This window comes from Ornithorhynchus anatinus, chromosome 5, assembly GCF_004115215.2.
Source record: "Ornithorhynchus anatinus isolate Pmale09 chromosome 5, mOrnAna1.pri.v4, whole genome shotgun sequence".
Lineage (NCBI taxonomy): Eukaryota > Metazoa > Chordata > Mammalia > Monotremata > Ornithorhynchidae > Ornithorhynchus > Ornithorhynchus anatinus.
This window is the reverse complement of record NC_041732.1, coordinates 93,551,780-93,572,329: the sequence shown is the minus strand read 5'-3', so window position 1 is coordinate 93,572,329 and position 20,550 is coordinate 93,551,780. Positions and strand designations below refer to the sequence as shown.

At 44.5% G+C, this 20,550-nt stretch overlaps 1 protein-coding gene across 3 annotated transcripts in view; it reads right to left on the bottom strand.

Annotated features, from left to right (window-relative positions):
- The window catches only part of PIEZO2 (piezo type mechanosensitive ion channel component 2), a 522,557-nt gene that overhangs the window by 171,442 nt on the left and 330,565 nt on the right, over positions 1-20,550 (bottom strand). For all 3 annotated transcript variants that reach the window (XM_029065631.2, XM_029065630.2, XM_029065632.2), the window contains exons 6-7: positions 11,647-11,857; positions 11,056-11,269 (exon numbers count right to left, since the gene is read on the bottom strand). In XM_029065631.2, coding sequence (XP_028921464.1) covers positions 11,056-11,269; positions 11,647-11,857 — 425 coding nt within the window. The remainder of the gene's footprint in view (positions 1-11,055; positions 11,270-11,646; positions 11,858-20,550) is intronic.

The window sequence follows — 20,550 nt, the reverse complement described above, 5'->3', positions numbered from 1 at the left end:
CTGGGGGAGATACAGGGTAATCAGGTTGTCCCACGTGAGGCTCACAGTTAATCCCCATTTTACAGGTGAGGTAACTGAAGCACACAGAAGTTAAGTGACTTGCTCACAGTCACACAGCTGACAAGTGGCAGAACCGGAATTTGAACTCATGACCACTGACTCCCAAGCCCGGGCTCTTTCCACTGAGCCACGCTGCTTCTCTAGTACAGTACTCTACCCATAGTAAGCACTCAATAAATATCACTGATTACTATAGGCCAGGCACCGTGCTAGTGCTAGGGGAGTTACAAGACTATCAGACCAGATATGGTCCCTAGTCCACAAGGGCTTCACAGCCTGGGAGGGAGAAGATAGAAACGTAGGAGAGAGAATGAGTTATAGACAACAAAATTATGGATCATGGGAGTATTTTAAAAATTCAAGAATCAAAACTTAAAAGTAAAGATGTGAAGAGGAGCAATAGTCAGATGGGACAATATCATGTCCTCCCGACCCCACCCCTCTCCCCATAAATCTAACTTTTCCCACTCCTTGCAACCTCCTCATAAATCTAACTTTTGAAATCTTTCTTCAAGTCCCCTCCTGCTTTTTCAGGGCAGGTGGAAACACCAGTGTTGAGAAAGCCACATAACTTCTGCTTTGCATCTATTTCTCAGAATAAATGAGGTTAATTCCCCTGGATTGGTGTAATTGATTGCTAATCAAAATGGGTGTTCATTCATTCATTCAATCTTATTTATTAAGTGCTTATGTGCCAAAGCACTGTATTACACGCTTAGGCCTAGGTGTTCAGGGCTTTGCAGATGCCACTGGGTAAGGTGAATACAACAAAATAAAAAGGAAAATCCATTCAGATCCATTTTGGAAATGAGTAAAAATAAAAACGTATTGGAAAATAGCAGGTACTGGATCTACTGAAACAGAGTTGTATTACAGGAATAGCAAATTCTGGTTTTACAATCCAATATTACATTGATTGGTAAACTTAAAAGAGTGAAGTTTATTGTTACTGCTAATCCACTAATAACCATTCCAAGAACACATTTAGAGAAAACAAAATACATATATGCATCTGGTAGAGGAGCCTAAGGGACTCTGAAGTATTATTTTGGTGATTGGAATAATTCTATGTGTTTTAAGGCACTGACGATTTATCACACATCCTGGCTAATTCAGAATGCTGGGCTTTGCCATGTCTGTTACATAATAAGAGTTTTTGTTGTTTGTTTTACTCCTAACAGTAGACTAGAATTTTTATTGTTTTCACTTGAAAACCAGAGTAAACAATTAGTAATAACAATAAGACACTCACAAAGCAGGGCTGTTTCCTTTAGGTATCATCATCATTATCAATAATGATATTTATTGAGCACTTCCTATGTGCAGAGCACTGTACTGAGCACTTGGGATAGTACAAAATAACAGAGTTGGCAGACACATTCCCTGCCCATAACATTCCCTGCCCATAATGAGCTTACCATCTAGAGGGGTAGACAGACATTAATATGTCATTTATAGTACATAATTTTTAGATGTGTTACATAAGTGCTTTGAGGTGGAGGGTGGGGCAAATATTAAGTACCCAAAAGTCACAGATCCAAATGCACATATTCCAAGTCACCTCCCTCTGGGCACAGTCAAAAGAAAATGTTCTTTCCAAAGAGAGGTTACATTTTTCAGCATTAAAATGATATATGTTTGGCTAGTGTTTCCCCGTTTCGAACTGGCCTGCTTTTAATAGAAGTTCTTGCCAACCTATCCCCATGAAATACAACTGAGTCTATTTCTGGGCTGACATTCGTTCCTGTACCTCAGGACACCATAATGCAAGGCAGACACCACAACACAGCTTGGGCCAGGCAGCACAAGTGTTTTCGTTTTCGCAGCCCAGATCCTGCTGAGGCTGGAGAACAAAGAATGACTGGCCATAAGGTAAGAGAGTGGTGGGCAAGCGGAGAGAATTCTCTGGCTTCTGGACTACAGAAAGTCCCCTAGCTCCCTAGATCAGGGCCACCGGCCCCGGCCTTTCTTCCATATTCATTACACATTGCCAGAGCCGGGAAGAATGCACAGTGAAGCCATGTGGAACTCCTTCCCTGACGTGGCATTATTTTATATTTGTTCTACTTTGCCTCTTTATAGTTCCTCCACTGGGAGCCTGAAGTTGTGTCCTACTACAAGAAGTTGGAGTTTAGTTTTCCTTTCTTTTTTCAAAAGCACAAAACCAGAGAAATGGATCTGTTCATTTACTAAGCATTGGGGATTCTTCACTGCTCTGGGTGGGGTTTAGTTTAAGAGAAAGTGAAATAAGGCAAACTTCAGCATTGGGAAGTCCAAAGGAAAGTCACTATTTTAGCAATCAACGGTTTGTAGGGCCTTTCTTCCAAACCCGGCACCTAAAGTGGACTTGGTCTTGTGTCAGTTTGCTGAGAACTATTCATCCTTTTTCACGCGACTGGATTTAGACTAGCACTTGCCTTTTCAGTTGTGTCACGTAGAAGCCTGAATAGTCTGCTTGGTGAACTGGCCGTTGCGATGGAACAGTCAGTTACCCTGTTTGTGCATTTTTTTAAAACCAAAAACGATGCTGGGATTATTGACACCTGGATCCAGGCCTGGCTGTGAGACTGGAAGCAAAGAGAAGTCAGGGAGCCACTGAGCCTCGCGTTGTGGGTGGAGCTTGAAAAATCCTAATCATTGTGCTTATTTCTTCCCAACTCAGATGGTGACTCTTCTGATGACTGTTAACATTTACTGAGCACACTTTTCATCAGCTGAGATGCTGCAACCTCTTTCCTTTATGTTTCTCGAGAACAAACCCCTGATTCGAGTCCAAATCTTAACTGAAAATTCTGCTCGAGTTGAAAGTATGGGTGTATGAGTATATGGGTCGAAGGTTCTGGGATTATTTACGTATTTACTTATTAACATTTCCCCAGATGGCCTGGGCTGTCAGCGGACCAATTAGACACCAGCATGACACCACACACAAGAGAGTGGAGAAACCAGGAATTAGAATTGGAACGATGCTCTGAGCAGAACTGTATTAGTAATGACCAAAGGTTTATCTTTGCACTCGAGCGTATTTGTAAGTGCTCAAGGGATTTACAAGTGTAAATCTTTCGCTAACATGATTGGGAAGTGGTGTTTGCTGTCCAGATCTCCATAGTCACTATTTTCCCCTTCGGTGGTCCACAGGAGAGAGCGTGGCTCTGGGAATCAGGGCACCTGGGTTCCAGGCTGAGCACCGCAAGTAGGAGAATGCCTACTGGAGTTATGCCACCAGTGGTGAAGGTTTGTGACCGTAAAACCAGCTAGGCCATTCTGTGTGGTGGACTGGGCTAGACTGGATCCTGAAAATTTGATTGCTACAATGGGTAGGGAAGACTGCAGTGGCTACCAAGGTAAGTGGTCCAAGAGGTCATTCATTCATTCAGTCGTCTTCATTGAGCGCTTACTGTGTGCAAAGCAGAATTTTCAGTGAAGTCAGAACTTTTTAGGACTAGAATTCTGTTTTGCTTTGGGTCCAGAGGCCAAACTATGAGATGTACGCCCAAATCTGTTAAACAGCCCTCCAGTCCTGCGGGACAGAGGGGCTTTGGTCTGTAACATCAAAACCACACATTTATTCCCAATCTGGTTTCAAATCTCTGTCATCCTCGGCTTGATTTTGCACTTAATTCAGGTTTCAAAAGCATTTCAAATGCCCAAGAGTTCAGTGTTGTGCTGGAGCCTTCTAAGGATGCAGGCTTGCACACACCAGAAGCACACTCCCTCCACCCCCTCCACCTGCTGCCAGCAACCTGGAATTTGTGTCACATCCACCCTCTCCCTAAAAACTCCTAATTATCAGCTTAAAGGAGATCAACTCTCTCCCTCCTATCTTAGCTCGTTGATCTCGTACTAAAATCCCGTCCACACACTCCGCTCCTCTTTTGCCAACCTATCCACTGTACCTCGATCTCTTCTATCCTGCTACTGACTCCTTGCTCATGTTCTCACTCTATCCTGAAACTCCTTCTCCCTTCATATGTGACCGGCCATCAGTCTCCCCACCTTCAAAACCCTCCTAAGCATTTAGTACAGTGCTCTGCACGTAGTAAGCACTCAATAAATACCATTGAATGGATAAATGGGATCTGATTTGCTTGGAACATCTGCTAATCATATGATGCAAACTGATGCAGATGAGAAGAAAGGATCTGGGCAATTTCCCAGTGAGTGTCACACTCCCACAAGCTCAGAATGCTTCACGGAGGGTGGGGGGTGGGAGGTGGGGTGGAAGATGGAAGGAGACGTTGTTTCTGTCACCATAACTCCCTATTCCCATTACCTCTGTCCCTCTGGAAGGCATAGAGGAAATACAGGGTTCTCAGGGACTGTTGGGATGCCTCTGTTTCTCTGGAGGATAGAGAAGAAAGACTGAGTTGGGGAGCACCCCCTCTGCTCTGGCTCCACCCCCTTATCACTAGATTGGTAACTGTATAGTAATTATGGTATTTGTTATGCACCTACTATGTGTAAAGCACTGTTCTAAATGCTGGGGTAGATACAAGGTAATCAGGTTGTCCCATGTCAGGTTCCTAGTCTTAATCCCCATTCTCCAGATGAGGTAACTGGGGCACAGAGACATTAAGTGGGTTGCCCAAAGACATACAGCAGACAAGTTGCAGAGCCAGGATTAGAACCCATGTCCTCTGACTCCCAAGCCCAAGCTCTTTCCACTAAGTCACGAGTTTAAATCTCTTAGATAATGGAGGAGGCAGCAGTGAGCACTGTTCTAAATTCTGGGGGCAATACAAGGTGATCAGGTGGTCCCATGTGGGGCTCGCAATCTTAATCCCCATTTTGCAGATGAGGTCACTTAGGCGCAGAGATGTGAAGTGACCAGCCCAAAGTTACAAGGCCGACAAGTGGCGGAGCTGGGATTAGAACTCATGACCTCTGATTCCCACGCCCCGGCTCTTTCCACTGAGCCACACTGTTTCTCTGCTTCTTTGCTGCTTTTGTGAGTACTTCCTCTGTATAGAACACTGTTTTAACTACTTACAGGTACAATCCCTGCACTCAAGTAGTTTATAATCTACTGTGTTCAGGAGTAATAATGAGAGCATGTTCTGTCCTGATTCCTGATGCTCTATTCCCACCCCACCAGGAGACTCTATTTGATATCAGTGAAAGCAGTATAACCTATTTTAGCAGAAACGGATCACCAAAACAATTCCAGAATCCTTCCTGGTTAAATGAGTAGGTAAAATTATCTAGTTTTATACTCCTTCCACCAAACGGCTGAGTGGAACCACAGGTATACCCTGCTGCCTTTTTTTATGGCACTTGTTAAGCACTTATTATATGCCAGGCCCCGTGCCAAGCACTGGGGGCAGATACAAGTTAATCAGGATGGACACAGTCCGGGTCTCACATGAGGCTCACGGTCTTAACATCCATTCTGCAGATGAGGTAACTGAGGCACAGAGGAGTGAAGTGGCTTGCCCAAGGTCAAACAGCAGAGAAGTGGAGGAGCTGGGATTAGAATGCAGATCCTTCTGACTCCCAAGCCCACGTTCCCGACATGCCCTGTGCATGTTGGATTTTGGGGATTTTAAGCCTCAGCAGTGTGAGGCCTCTGCAAGTTCTAGAACTTGAGGAAGCCTGGATTATGCCCGGACCTCCAATGATCAGCGTGTCAGGACCTGGAACCCTAAAGGGCCTCTTTACCTCTGGACTCAGTGGTCTCTGAAGGTTGCTTGGGATTTACATTGTTTCATCTTTCCTACTGTATCTGTTGCCAAAAACTTTCCCACCTTATTTTTAGATTCTGAGCCCCCAGAGTGGCGGGGTCCATATCTCACTCTCACCTGGATATTTTTTCCCAGTGCGAGAGTTTCCAGTACTCTACCAGCCTCGACCATGGGAGGGAGAGTCAAGCTGAGGCCTGTCCATTCCATTCCTAGCTTGGCCAGCCAGGGGCTAGCAAGCGGAAGGCAATCGGCTACAAGTCAAAACCCGCCAGTGCTGGGCAGCAGCGGCAAGGGAGAGAGTCGAGGGCGGAGACCCAGGTTGACTGCGTGGAAGGAGGCAACGGTAAACAGCTTCCGTATGTTTACCAAGAAAACTCTACGGATGCACCGCAGATGGAAGTGGGGTGCTCTGGGAGAGATGTGTCCATGGCGTTGCTATGGGTCGGACACGACTCGACAGCATAAGACAACAACAACGAATACAGTACTTCGCACATAATTGTGACAATTATGACTACTATATTTGCTACACATTTACTTTGTGCCAAGCATTATTCTAAGGGATGGAATAGATACAAGATAATCAGACTGTCTTACATGGGGCTCACAATCTCCGCATTCAATAAGGACTAAGTCTACTTTTAAGCAGTTCCAAACACGGGAAAGGTTACAGGTCTAAGCACATGTTTCTCACAAGCCATTACATTATATTAATGAATGGGATAGGTCCAACCCATCTTGCACGAAATTATCCTTTTTGGGAGGACAAAGGAAGTTTCTGTTCAGGTTTGGACTGGAAAGATTAGGGACACAATCTGGAGCTCGGTGTAAAAGGTCCAACTGGTCAAGTGAAAAGTCCTACAAATTGAAGTTTTGGTTTTTGGTTTTTTTAATGGTATTTGTTAAGTGCTTACTCTGTGTCAAGAACTGGCCTCAGCTCTGGGGTAGATAAAAGTTAATCAGGTTAGACAATAGTCCCTGTCCCACACTGGGGTCCCAGTCTCAGGAGGACGGAGAACAGCTATTGAATCCCATTTCAAAGTTGAAGAAAGAGAGGCACAGAGTAGTTAAATGACTTGCCCAAGGTCACAAAGCAGGAAAGTGATCCTCTGGATTGTAAGCCCTGTATGGGCAAGGATTGTCTCTCTTTATGACTGAATTGTATTTTCCAAGTGCTTAATACAGTGCTCTGTACACAGTAAGCACTCAATGAATACCACTGAATGAATGAATGACTGAAAGTGACAGACCAGGATTAGAACCCAGGTCCTCTGAATCCCAGGCCCATGCTCTTTCCAGCAGGCAACACTGCTTCTCTACTACAGCACACTGTGTCTTCGGCTTTCTCCCCAAGGCACGTACATATTCCCAATTTTATGCTTATTCAACACAATAATAATTGTTATTATGATATTTGCTAAGCACTTACGAGGTGGTTCCCTGCCTCACTTTGGGCATATCGCCCACGTGGATGAATGATGCCCGTAGGTGGCGCAAAAGATTTTCTGTCTCAACAGTTCCGAATGACAGAGAGAGATTTAAATTTCCTTTTCTCACCATCAGAAGGGTGAGGAGGACAAGGTAAAAGATGCTGTCCTACTAAAACCTTTTTTTTTAATAATCCTGCCTAAGGATGTTGCAAAGGACATGGAAGGTGGTCCTCTAGGAAACTCTTTCCGTGCAACAAAACTAAAGCAGGTATAACGGTTCTGAGGACATCTGCTGGAAAAATTCAGCAGATCTAGGTAGTAGGCCTCGGAGCTTTTGAAATCCTAGTTTAAGTTCCTCAGAGTATTTATCACTGCTGGGCAGAGGTGGCATGGGAAGAGTCGAGGGCGGACACTCAATTTTACTGGGAGGAAGAGGGCAGTGGTAAACCCCTTCCGTATTTTTACCAAGAAAACTCTACGGAGACACTACCGGAAGGACTGCAGATGGGGCATTCTGGGGAAGATGTGTCCATGGAGTCGCTCTGGGTCGGAGACAACTCGACAACATAAGACAAGACAAGAAAAGTTGGAAGAGTTTCCTAGAGTCAGCACAACACTATGACCTGCTTTTAAGCCCAGACCCGAAGGTTGTCGATCAATCAATCATATATTCTGAGCACGTACTGTGTGCAGAGCACTGTATCAATCATATTTTCTGAGCACTATGTGCAGAGCACTGTACTAAGTGTTTGGGAGGGTACAATACAACAGAATTAGCAGACTTGCTCCCTGCCCATAATGAACTTTCCGTCTGGAGGGGGAGACGGACATTACTATGAATAAGTACTTTTAAAATAAATAATTTATGAATGAGAATTAAGCATTTACAATGTGTCAGGCACCGTACTAAGCGCTGGGGTAGATACAAGCTAATCAGATTGGGCACAGCCTATGTCTCACACAGGCCTCAGAGATTTCATCTCCACTTTACAGATGAGGAAACCGAACCCCGAGAAATTAAGTGATTTACTCGAAGTCACCCAGCACAAAAGTGGCAGAGAGGGGATTAGAACTTCTGACTCCCAGGCCGTGGTCTATCCTCTGACCCACTCTGTACTAAGCACTTGGGAGACTACAATAGAGCAGAGTTGGTAAACATGTTCCCTGAGCTCACAGTCCATAAGCTGTGGATATGTTCATAAATTCTGCGGGGCTGAGGGTGGGGTGAATGTAAAGTGCAAATCTTAGTGCAAGAGCGATGCAGAAGGGAGTGGGAGAAGGAGAAGAGAAAATGAGGGCTTAGAGAAGGCCTTATGGAGGAGTTGTGATTTTGATAAAGCTTTGAAAGTGGGGAGAGTGACAGTCTGCCAGATATGAAGTGGGAGGGAGTCCCAGGCCAGAGGCAGGATGCCTGCACCAGAGAAACCCTACCCTCTGAGAGAGGTTTTCATTGGCAGCCCAGAGCTGAAGGCCCTCAATGAGTTCTGCTCCTTTGCATGAGCATGGTTAGAATCGGTGGCAGTTAAACACTCATTCTCCCAACCCACTGGACATTGAAGAAAAGTCACCGATGATCCGCACCACAGCATGCTCCATGTCATCTTGGGACTTCAATCCCTATCTCCCTTGCATCAGTGTGGTGTGAACGAGACAAACAGCAGCAGCAGCAGCAGCAGCAAGAGGCCTCCATAAAGTTTAGACTTTGGCTGTGGTGATTGCTAGGGCTGAGGCAATTAATACCGTAAGCTTGATGTGGGCAGGGAATGTGTCCGTTTATTGTTAGGTTGTACTCTCCCAAGGGCTTAGTACAGTGCTCTGCTCACAGAAAGAGCTCAATAAATATGACTGACTGACTGACTGACTGACTGACTGAATGAATGAATGAATGAATGAACCACATTGTACTACTGGATTCTGAGCCCTGAGGAATTTGAAGCTCTGCTCCTCTAGCCACAGATCTCCGCTACTCTTTTTTTTTTTTTTTTGGTATACTTACCCTTGTCCTTGTCTTTTACGTTGTTTTACTGTTTTAACTGTTTCATTTTCCCTTTATGTGTTTATGGCCAGTTCCCTCTCCTCACTTTATTCTTAGAATGAGAACACTTTGGGGGCCCGGGACCATGCCTCGCTCTCACCCACATATTCTTTCCCAGCGCTTAGAACGGTACTTTCCACACAGTAGTTCTTTAACGCCATTATGACTACTACTTAGCAGCGCACTGTCCAACAGTGCCCTAGTTGATAAGGAAAATCAACTTTAAAGAAAGTCCTTTGGAAAGTTGGCAGAATATGGCAGGACTGTGATGTCAAGTAACAGACCAAATTGAAGGTTGAAAGGGCAGGAGTGGTGTCAAACCTCTATTTGACTAGACCATTTGAACTTAACGAGAACTTAATACAGTCTTCTGCATACAATAAAAGCTAAATAGATACCACTGATTGATCACTATGGATCTCAAATCCAACTTCTTAAACTGCCTCACCAATATCATTATAATTTATATGGAAACATCAAGCAGCAGAACAGAATTATCATCTGTAAGGTCTTGACACCTTTCTGGACCAAATGTAAGACTACTACTGTGGCCTCAACGGGGTCACCGCTGAATAAGGCAGGCACCCGAAATACATCCCTGGGTAACTCAAAAATAGTTCCAACTTCTGCACACTGATTCTTTGAAAAAGTTCAACAGTGAATTAGCACATGTTACAGAGAGCAACACCTTGCCTTAATGTAAATGTTGGTGCATATGTTATAACAAACTTGTATATGCAGAAAAAATAAGCATCACAATCTGTCCCACCAGTGGTGGTTGTTAGAGTAGATTTGGTCATAATGCAGGCAGTAAGGCATAATATATCCAATCCAACTTGTCTTCTTTTACCAGATGAATGCATTTCTGTTTATGGAAAATCTACATCATGTGTGACCAGTGTCCCAGGATACACTATTAGCTGGTGAGGCTGAAATCCTCTTTTTGATGAAATTCAGATGTGGTTCAGGAGTTTCTGATAATTACTCAGTATGCAGAACACTTGGATAGTCTAAGGGCACAGATTATACTAACAACTTCTCACATTCACCCACAGAGACAGACACACACACAGAATCATTGTTGGTGTTCTGTGGGCTGGCTGGGAAGAGGAATGATTGAGAGTCATTCAATTGAATAAATAAGCTATCATGAGGCTTATGTAATACTAGAGAGAGAAATCCGCTGCATTATGACCAAATCTACCTTAAAGTATTAGCTGGCCACTGGTTGGCCAGACTGTGATGCTTATTTTTCCTGCATATACAAGTTTGCTATAAGATATGCACCAACATTTACGTTAAGGAAAGGTGGTGCTCTCTACAGCATAAACACATTCCTTTCTCTTACATCCTTTACAAAGTCAGTTTTGCCGAAGCTTGTAAACCTCCAGGAATCATATAAGCAGCAAAACCATGATCTTTGGGCATCACTTCTCTTCTCTGAGGGCAGATATTGTGTCTACCAACTCTATTGAATTTTCCTAAGTACTTAGTCCAACGCTCTGTATAAAGTAAGCGCTCAATAAATTCCTTTGATTGGTTCCCCACTTTGGCTTTTGCAAGTTTGCTTTGGGCTAATTTCTCCCTCCTGCTTAGGCAGGCATCCTTCTGTCTCCATTAACCACTGTCCCAACTCCTCCCACCAAAGAGGTCCCACTCTCTGGCAGCCTGCATCACAATGGCGAGCCTCCTCGGACAAGCCTGAGGATTCTCTCAAACTGCACCTCAAAATTTCCAAGCATTAGGACTATTTCCAGTTAACTCCCTCACAGCAGAGCAACCAAAAAGATAGCTATCTTCGGTCCCCCAACAGAAAGTCCCTTAAGACACATCCAGACCCATGACTTACTTTGCATAGTAGTCGTCAGGTGGAATCACCTCCTGAAAGAACTGGAACTGGTACAAATAAAGTCCAATCAAGTGCCCAGCATTGAAGATGGCCATTAACACACACAGACAGCTGAATATCAGCGGATCAAAAGTTCGGCAGAAAGACCACCATGTGCATAGCCCCAAAAACACAAAAAAATACACAGATGAGGTCAAAGATGGCAACATCATACCTGAAAGAAGAGAGAAAAAATGGAAAAATCCTGTCAATATTTGGAAATACTCATGTGGTCACAATACACCCCAAATAATAGTCCCACGTCAAAGGACAATATAAGGACAGGGGGAAAATAGGGCAAGAGAGAAAATGTACCATTTGGAACATCCCCCCCACCACCCAACCAAATCCCAATGAAGTTTTGTTGTAAAACCATCTCTACTGCAGATTGGTTGTCCCTTTAGTGGCAGCTCCACCCAATTCAATTTAACAGAATTGTGTCCCTTCACCATTTAGGTATTGGTTTTTTTCCCAGCTGCTGAGAAGTCACAAGTGCATTTTGTTTCTAGCTTAATCTACCTGAGCCCTTGAGGACCTACCACAAATACCTACCTGATGAGCCCAGTAAAATAGTCACGACAACTTTCCCGCCGGTAGTTATGAGGTTGCCAACAAACTCTTTCAGTTGAGAAGCAAATGAAGCCAGCCTACGCAGCATTTTTAATTTTGCCGTTTCTTCAGCCTCCCCTTCACCACTGTCTCCTGTATCTAAATCCTCTTCATATATCAATGCATCCTCAGAATCCAGTTTTTCTTCTCCAGACTAAATGAGGAAATAAGTGAAAAAGAAAATAATTAGGAGGCATGCCTTGCAATATGGCATTATATAAGAGTTATAACTTTAATAATCAAACCTACAACACTTACTTAAATACCTGCAATTTATTTATTTATGTTAATTCTTAGTCCTGTGCACTTTCCACAAGATCATTCTGCGGGTCACAGCCACAGAACACTCCAGAAATCTGCCTATTGGAACTGTTAGCTCACTAAGAAATGTCCATCTTCCTCTTCTCTCTTAAAATGGGTTGAACCTAAAAACGCTTTCAATTGGTGATGTTCAACATTTCGGTCTGTCTGCAGGCTTTCATCTCTGCCATCTGAAGCATACATTTCAACTCTTAGGATCTTAATTTCTTCTAGTTTGGGCTGAGTCCTTTTATTTGTCTTAAAGTGAGCCAAACTGGACTTGATCCAAGTTTTGGCCAGAATCAGAATTGCACAAAGAAATCCTTTGTTTTCCTGAACATCGTGATCATCCTCAATATTCACATCAACACCTGTCTTCCCAAGTTTTCTCTCTCTGGGCAGATGTGGTGCAATGTTTAAAACTCCAGAGGAGCAGATATTTCCTGCATCATTCCTTTGATCTTCAAACCAGAAGCCATGGTGAGACTTGGCCACCCTTCGCCTCTGCTATCAAATGACCTCTCTACACTACAAGAGTCATGGGACTGAACAAGAAAGTGTCATATGCCTCCTCCAGGAAGTTTCCCCTGACTGAATGCCATCAACTCAACAGCCACCTTAGCACGCATGTAGAAACAGCTATTCTTGTGGCTCAGTGGAAAGAGCCCGGGCTTGGGAGTCAGAGGTCATGGGCTCGAATTCCACCTCTGCCAACTTGTCAGCTGTGTGACTGTGGGCAAGTCACTTAACTTCTCTGTGCCTCTGTTACCTCATCTGTAAAATGGGGATTAACTGTGAGCCTCACGTGGTAGAACCTGATTAGCCTGTACCTACCCTAGCGCTTAGAACAGTGCTCTGCATATAGTAAGCGCTTAACAAATACCAACATTATTAAAATGGGGATTAAGACTGTGAGCCTCAAGTGGGGCAATCTGATTACCCTGTATCTACTCCAGTGCTTAGAACAGTGCTCTGCACATAGTAAGCGCTTAACAAATACCAACATTTATTATTCTTAGCACTTGGGAATACCTCCATCAACATATTCATTTCATTCATTCTTATTCCACTACCCATCTTTCTTTATTCTTGCTATACCAAGGGTCTCTTTGTCCCTTATACTCTCTCCATTAACTGAAAATAATCTATGTCTGTAGTTCTTCTCCATGACGCAGTCTACAGGACAGGGATCTCATCAGGTGCTTAGCACAGTGTTCCGCACCCAGTAGGGGTTCAATAAATAATACTGCTTGCTTAATTTGGGATTAATCTATGAGGAAACTGAGGCCCGGAGGCTGGCAGCAGAGGTGGGGGGAGAAGGAGTGGTGGCTTTCAGCTTCTTGTCTGTTGCTTATTCCGCCAGGACTACCACTTACCCAAATCTCCAGGAAACCTCAAGAAAAACAATAAATTTGTCGTTTTTATGACACTGCCAGTTTAGCATGCTCTACTATTGGATGATGCTTGGGGCTGTGAATTCAGCAAGCAGAGTGTATTCAGAATGTTGGCATTTGTTAAGCGCTTACTATGTGCAGAGCACTGTTCTAAGCGCTGGGGTAGATACAGGCTAATCAGATTGTCCCACATGAGGCTCACAGTCTTAATCTCCATTTTTACAGATGAGGTAACTGAGGCACAGAGAAGTTAAGTGACTTGCCCACAGTCACACAGCTGACAAGCGGCAGAGTCGGGATAGGCAAGCTGGTGTGGACCTCTCGGCCTCAATCTGTACAATGGGCCACTCACCTTGAAAAAGAAGTACTTTTCCAAGTGTTTAGTACAGTGTTCTGCACAGAGTAAGTGTGCAATAAAGAGTAGCAGCATGGCCTAATGATAGAACATGGGCCTGGAAGTCAGAAGGACATGGGTTCTAATCCTAACTTCACCATCTGTGTGCTGTGTGACTGGGCAAGGCACTTCACTTCTCCATGCCTCAGTTACATCATCTGTGATCTGGGAATTAAGACTGTGAGCCCCATGTGGGAAGCAGCATGGCGTACTGGATAGAGCACGGGCCTGGGAGTCAGAAGGTCATGGGTTCTAATCTTGGCTCTTCCATTTGTCTGCTGTGTGACCTTGGGCAAGTCATTTAACTTCTCTGTGCCTCAGTTATCTCATCTGTAAAACGAAAATTGAGACTGTAAGCCCCACGTGAGACAAGGGACTGTGACCAACTCATTTTACTTGGATCCACTCCAGTGTTTAGTACAGTGCCTGGCACACAGTAAGGACTCAACAAATACCATAATTATTATTAGTATGTCCAACCCAATTTGCTTGTATCCACCTCAGTACTTAGTACAGTGCCTGGAAAATAGTAAGCATTTAACAAATACAATCTTCTAGACTGCAAGCCTGGTGTGGGAAGGGATTGGCTCTATTGCTGAATTGCACTTTCCAAGTGCTTAATACGGTGCTCTGCACACAATAAACGCTCAATAAATACAACTGAATGAATGAATGAAATACCACAATAGTAATAATAATATAAATACCATTGATATTATCAAGTTTTTGGATGGAAGTACAAAAGCACCTCTGATATTTTAAGAGAACAATGTTATTAATTATTATTATTTTCATTATGTAACTCCCAGAAAACACTTTATAACATTCTCTTGCCATGTGTTTCTGAAGGCAAATGAAATTTTTGCTTTCTTGGGTATTAAAATGGCTCACAGACACCTACAAAACCAGTTTCCTTTTTCCAGCCAGTGTTATATCTAGCTTGGGAAATGCCACTTCTACCTGCCTTTGCTGATTTCTGCATGACTTCTTTCCTTCGCAGAGGAATGCCTTGGCATCCCAGTCTGTCTCTTCCCAACCAGAAGCCACCCACGCTCCCTACCCAGTCACTCATTCAGGCTCCAGTGGCCAGGGGCAAAAGGCAGATGAGAATCACCTCAACAGAACATGCTTCATGGGGACCCGCTACCAAAGCCACTCTTACAACCGGACGCTGCTAATGTCCCATCTTTGAGTTCACCCCGTCAACACGGGTCTGGTTTTGCTGACACCAAGCCTCGATGGAGCAGGCTGAAGCCCGATGGAAGTCATCTTGACTTATAATGACGATGATGGTATTTTAGACTGGAAAGTCCCCTCGTGAGGCCTAGAGGAGGGCCGTCGTCACCCGTCCATGACCAACGTTGATCAGAAAGTCTCCTGGGGCAGCTCAGCCTAATATAGCCTTCATTATTGCCAAGGATTTGAGGTATCTGTCACAAGCAAGTGTCAAATAAATCTCTGAACATGCTGATATGGGCAAAATGCTTTCTTTGCTGGGGATCACTAAGCCGAGAGTCCTGACAGCCAGTTACTTCTTCCCCTTCACTGAAGGACCATCCTATCAGCTTTAATCGCCCCCTCTCTCTCATATAAACACTCTCTCTCTAACTCTCCCTGTCTCATTCTCTCCCCACTCTCAAAAGCTTGGATTCTGGAGGCATGGGTGAGCTTTTGTTTTTTTGAAACCACCTGTGGATGTGTTTTCAAATCCAAAGATTAGCAAATGAGTCCCGGCTAAATGCTTGGCTGTGATTCCCTTGTCCCAGCAGTTTGATGTCATTGACACCTGAACAGGGCAGGGCAGGGCAGAGCAGGAAACCACAGCTTCAGAGACTAGTGATGTCACTAACCATAGCAGGAAAAACCTGGATCGGGGTCAGGGCTCTCAGAGGGAAACAGAGCACCATCTTTCCAGATGCTGGCTTCCCTGTTGCTGATGGATTAGCTCAGTTTGGCTGGTGCACGTAGTCTGGGGCAACAGCCGATTGCCGTCGTCCACCCTGAGTGTTCAGGGTAAAGCTGGCGCAGAATATTCGTCTTTCCAAAAGTTCTGGGCAGGGTATCTGGGTATGGCCTAACTTGCATGACATCTACTTGCAGCGTGGGAAGCAGCGTGGCCTAGTGGATAAAGCAAGAGCCTGGGAGTCAGAAGGACCTGGATTCTAATCCCTGCACCGCCACTTGTCAACTGTGTAACCTTGGGCAAGTCACTTCACTTCTCTGTGCCTCAGTTACCTCATCTGTAAAATGGCGTTTAAGACTGTGAGTCCCTAAACCCGTCAAAGGGCAGGGACCGTCTCTATCTGATACCGATTTGTTCATTCCAAGTGCTTAGTACAGTGCTCTGCACATAGTAAGCGCTCAATAAATACTATTGAATGAATGAATGAATGAATAATAATGTTGGTATTTGTTAAATGCTTACTATGTACAGAGTACTGTTTGAAGCGCTGGGGTAGATATAAGGTCATCAGGTTGTCCCACATGAGGCTCACAGTCTTCATCCCCATTTTCCAGATGAGGTAACTGAGGCCCAGAGAAGTGAAGTGACTTGCCCACAGTCACACAGCTGACAAGTGGCAGAGTCGGGATTCGAACCCTTGACTGCTGACTTCCAAGCCCGGGCTCTTTCCACTGAGCCACGCTGCTTCTCTAATGAATGTGTGACATGGACTGTGTCCAACCTGATAAACTTTCATCTTAGCGTCTGGCACATAAAAAGCACTTAACAAACACCATACAAAAATCTACTTACCTTTGCATGCTGACTTCAAGAGATCCTACCTCTGAGTGTGTAAAATACAGTGAAATACACTAAAACACCAAATTGAAAACCAACGGTCTGAGCTCACCACATTTGAACCACATGCTAGGGTTCCAACCCTGGGAGCTGGGGAGTGGAGTCCCAGGGTTTTGGTGAGAAAAGTCCAGATCTGCACCTGAGTTTGAGGCCCGGTTTCTCTGGGCTTTTTGCTCTGAGGCTGCAGCATATTGTCAGGGACAAGTTAAAACTGAGAACACAAGGGCGTCCTCGGGGCAGTCTCCCCAACCTGGGAAGCAGCACGGGAGAAAGCAGCGTGGCACAGTGGATATAACATGGGCCTGGGAGTCAGAAGGACCTGGGTTCTAATCCTGAGGATAGAGGATCCCAGCAGGGCCTGGCATGAGAGGCACTCCCGCATACATCAAGTTCCACTGCCCAAATGTCTCCAGACACACTTGATAAGAGATGTTCACATGTGACTGTGTATGTTTATCTGTGAGTGTGCTTGTGTTTCATTTGAGCCACTCCTGCCTACACGTGCCCATCTCCCTGTCGAACCTCTTGTCTTTGTAGCTCCTCCAGTCAATCAATCAATGGTATTGAGTGCTTACTGTGTTCAGAGCACTCCATTCCTGCTTTTTTCCCTACCATCCAATCAATCAATGGGATGCACTGAGTGCTTACAGTTTGCACAGCCCCTCTCCCATCCTCCATCTTCTGACCACCGGCCAAGTCCCTGTCAAATTTAGGACTGGAGACAACCACCGTTCCAACCTCTTTCATTCAACCCCCCTCAGCCTGCGCCTGTCTATTTCCCGAAGGCGGTTTACCCGCTTCCCACAGGTGAATTCTTTACAGAACGGCATTGTCCAGGGGAGCATATTTGACCCAGCGTTCTGGCATCGCCGGTTAAGCCCAAGACGTCCAAAGGGAGCTCTCCTCGCTCGGCCCGATCTACAGCTAGAAAAACGACGTTTAGCTTCCATAATAAATGACTTCTTATGCAATTACTGAATCCCCGCGGATGCTGATTAAATCAAATAAACCCCCACAGCCCAGAAGTACACAGCATTTTGTGGAGTCATAAAAACGTGTTTCCATGACCTTTTCCTAAGGCAGATGGGCCCCCGTGATTCTTATAAACATAGAGACTGCAGTTTGGGATTTTCCTCAACTTTTTGGTAACCAAGCCCCAGGAGCTTCAGTTGGAGAACACTTTCAAGACCTGGCAAATGGAGATAGCACCCAGATTAGGGCGCTACCATCCGGACCAAGACCAGAAGTTCTATTAGTCACTTTGGGGCCTGGCATCCTTACAATTAGAGGCTGGTTGAGCAGAAACACTAAACTCCAGAAATATTCTCTGCCCACAGTAAGAATGAACTCACACATGGCACCGGTCTGGGTTCAAATCCATTTTCACTTCAGGGGGCTATTGTGTTTTCTGCTTGGAAGCTGAGGCATTGTAGCTGTAAATAGACACTTAACTCCTGAATTTTGCTCTTCTAGGAGAAGGAAATGAATCCACAGTCAGCTAAAAATTCCCAGTCGGATGGAAATATTTATCATGACTCTTGCTCCCAAAAGACAAAACTAAAAATAGAGACTTGAGGTGAAAAAGTTCCCAGTAGTTAAGATCCTTGAACTTCAATCTTAATTTCCCTTAACGGAACTCTCTATCTCCTCATCTTCTCTGTCCTCCCCTGTCTTTCCCATCACTGTAAACATCACCACTACTATCCCTGCCTCACAAGTCTTTAACTTTGGCATTATCCTCAACTCCTCTCTCTCGTTCAAACCACATATTCAAATTTTCACCATATCATTTCAATTCTACCTTCACAACATCACTAATACCTGTCCTCTCCTTTCTCTGCTACTCTGCTGATCCAAGCATTTATCCTGTCCCAGCTTGTCTGCTGCATCAGCTTCTTCCCTGACCTCCCTGCCTCCTTTTCTCTTTTCAGTCCAGGACTTACTTTGATCTGCTGTTTGGATCATTTTCCTGAAATAAACGTTCAGTTCAAATTTCCCTACTTCTCAAAAACTTCGAATGGTTTTCCAACTCCCTCCGCATCAAGCAGAAACTCCTTAATATCGGTTTAAAAGCACTCAGTAAGCTCACCCCCATCTATCTTACCTTGTTGATTTCATACTACAACACAGATAGCATGTTTTGCTTGTCCAATGGCAACCTACTTGTCGTACCTCAATTACATCTCTCTCACTGCCAACCCTCTGGTCTGGACACCCTCCTCTTTCTTATCTGATAGACCACCAATCTCTCCACCTTCAAAGCCTTATTCAGTCATTCATTCAATCATATTTATTGAGCGCATACTGTGTGCAGAGCACTGTAGTAAACACTTGGAAAGTACAATTCGTCAACAGATGGAGACAATCCCTAACCAACAGAAGGATCATAATAATAATAATAATGTTGGTATTTGTTAAGCGCTTACTATGTGCCGAGCACTGTTCTAAGCGCTGGGGTAGACAGGGGAATCAGGTTGTCCCACGTGGGGCTCACAGTCTTAATCCCCATTTTACAGATGAGGGAACTGAGGCCCAGAGAAGTGAAGTGACTTGCCCACAGTCACACAGCCGACAAGTGGCAAAGCTGGGATTCGAACTCATGAGCCCTGACTCCAAAGCCCATGCTCTTTCCACTGAGCCACGCTGCTTCTCCGATCACAGTCTAGAAGGGGGAAACAGACAGGAAAATAAAAAAAAAAACTAGACAGGCATCACCACCATCAAAATAAATAAATAGAACCATCGATAAATGCACATCATTAATAAAGTGAATAGAGCAATAAATATGTACAAATATATACAAGTGCTGTGGGGAGGGGAAGGGGATAGAGCAGATGGAGGGCGGGAGAGAGTAGGGGCAATGGGGAGGGGAGGAGGAGCAGAGGGAAAGGGAGGGCTCAGTCTAGGAAGGCCTCCTGGAGGAGGTGAGCTTTAATAAAATCACATCTCTTCCAAGTGGCCTTCCCCAACTAAGCCCTCATTTTCCTTACTCCCTCTCCCTTCTGGGTTGACTAGGCACTTGGATCTGCACTCTTTAAGCACTTGATATTCACCCTACTCTTAGCCCTAAAGAATTTATATATATATTCATAATTTATTTTAATGCCCCCCTCTAGACAGCAAGATCCTGGTGGCTAGGGAATGTGTCTACCACCTCTTTTGAATTGTACCCTTCAAGTGCTTAGTACAGTGCCCTGCACTTAGGTAAGCACTCAATCAATATCACTGATTTATAGATTGATTGATTCAGCCTCCCAAATCTCCTTTTCTCAATAAATCTGCAGGTAGGGCAAGAACAATTTATTCTCCCTTTCCTCCCATGATGAAGCCATCGATGCTATAACATTGTCCAGCAAAATTCATCTTGAGCCCTAAAGGTAAACCAGACTTCACAGGCTGAAATTCCAGGCCTTCGATGGTTTCACTGTGAGCTGGGATCAATGAAGAGTCATGAAAACGATGTCACTGAGGAAACCTATTTTGTGTGGCAATTATGGCTCCGTTCCCTTTTACTGTCTCACATACTCCAATCTCAGCTCACGTTCCCCGGGTCATACGCACTGTGTCTCAACTAAACTTCAGTGAAGTTGAAAATCACAACTCTATGGGATCATTTTCGCCAATTCCTAGAAGAATCACTCCCCATAACACTTTGCCTGCTACTGAAAAACTGGTAGAAATTCCACAAGATAAAGCTCCTTGTGGAATTCCTAATGCTTTTAACTTCCAGTTGATCTTCACAAATCTAGTGAGAGTCCAGTGTTTCCCAGTCTACTGGCACTGAGATCATTTACACCTATCGTATTTGAAATAATTAGTCCAGAACTCACTGTCGGCCAAGAAGACACTAGCAAGCAGCTATAAACCCACTTATAATTAACTGAAATGTCCAGAAGGCACTGTGAACATTTTTCTAAACGAGGGCCATGTGTTGTTTATTCAGTGGCTATTATCAAAGG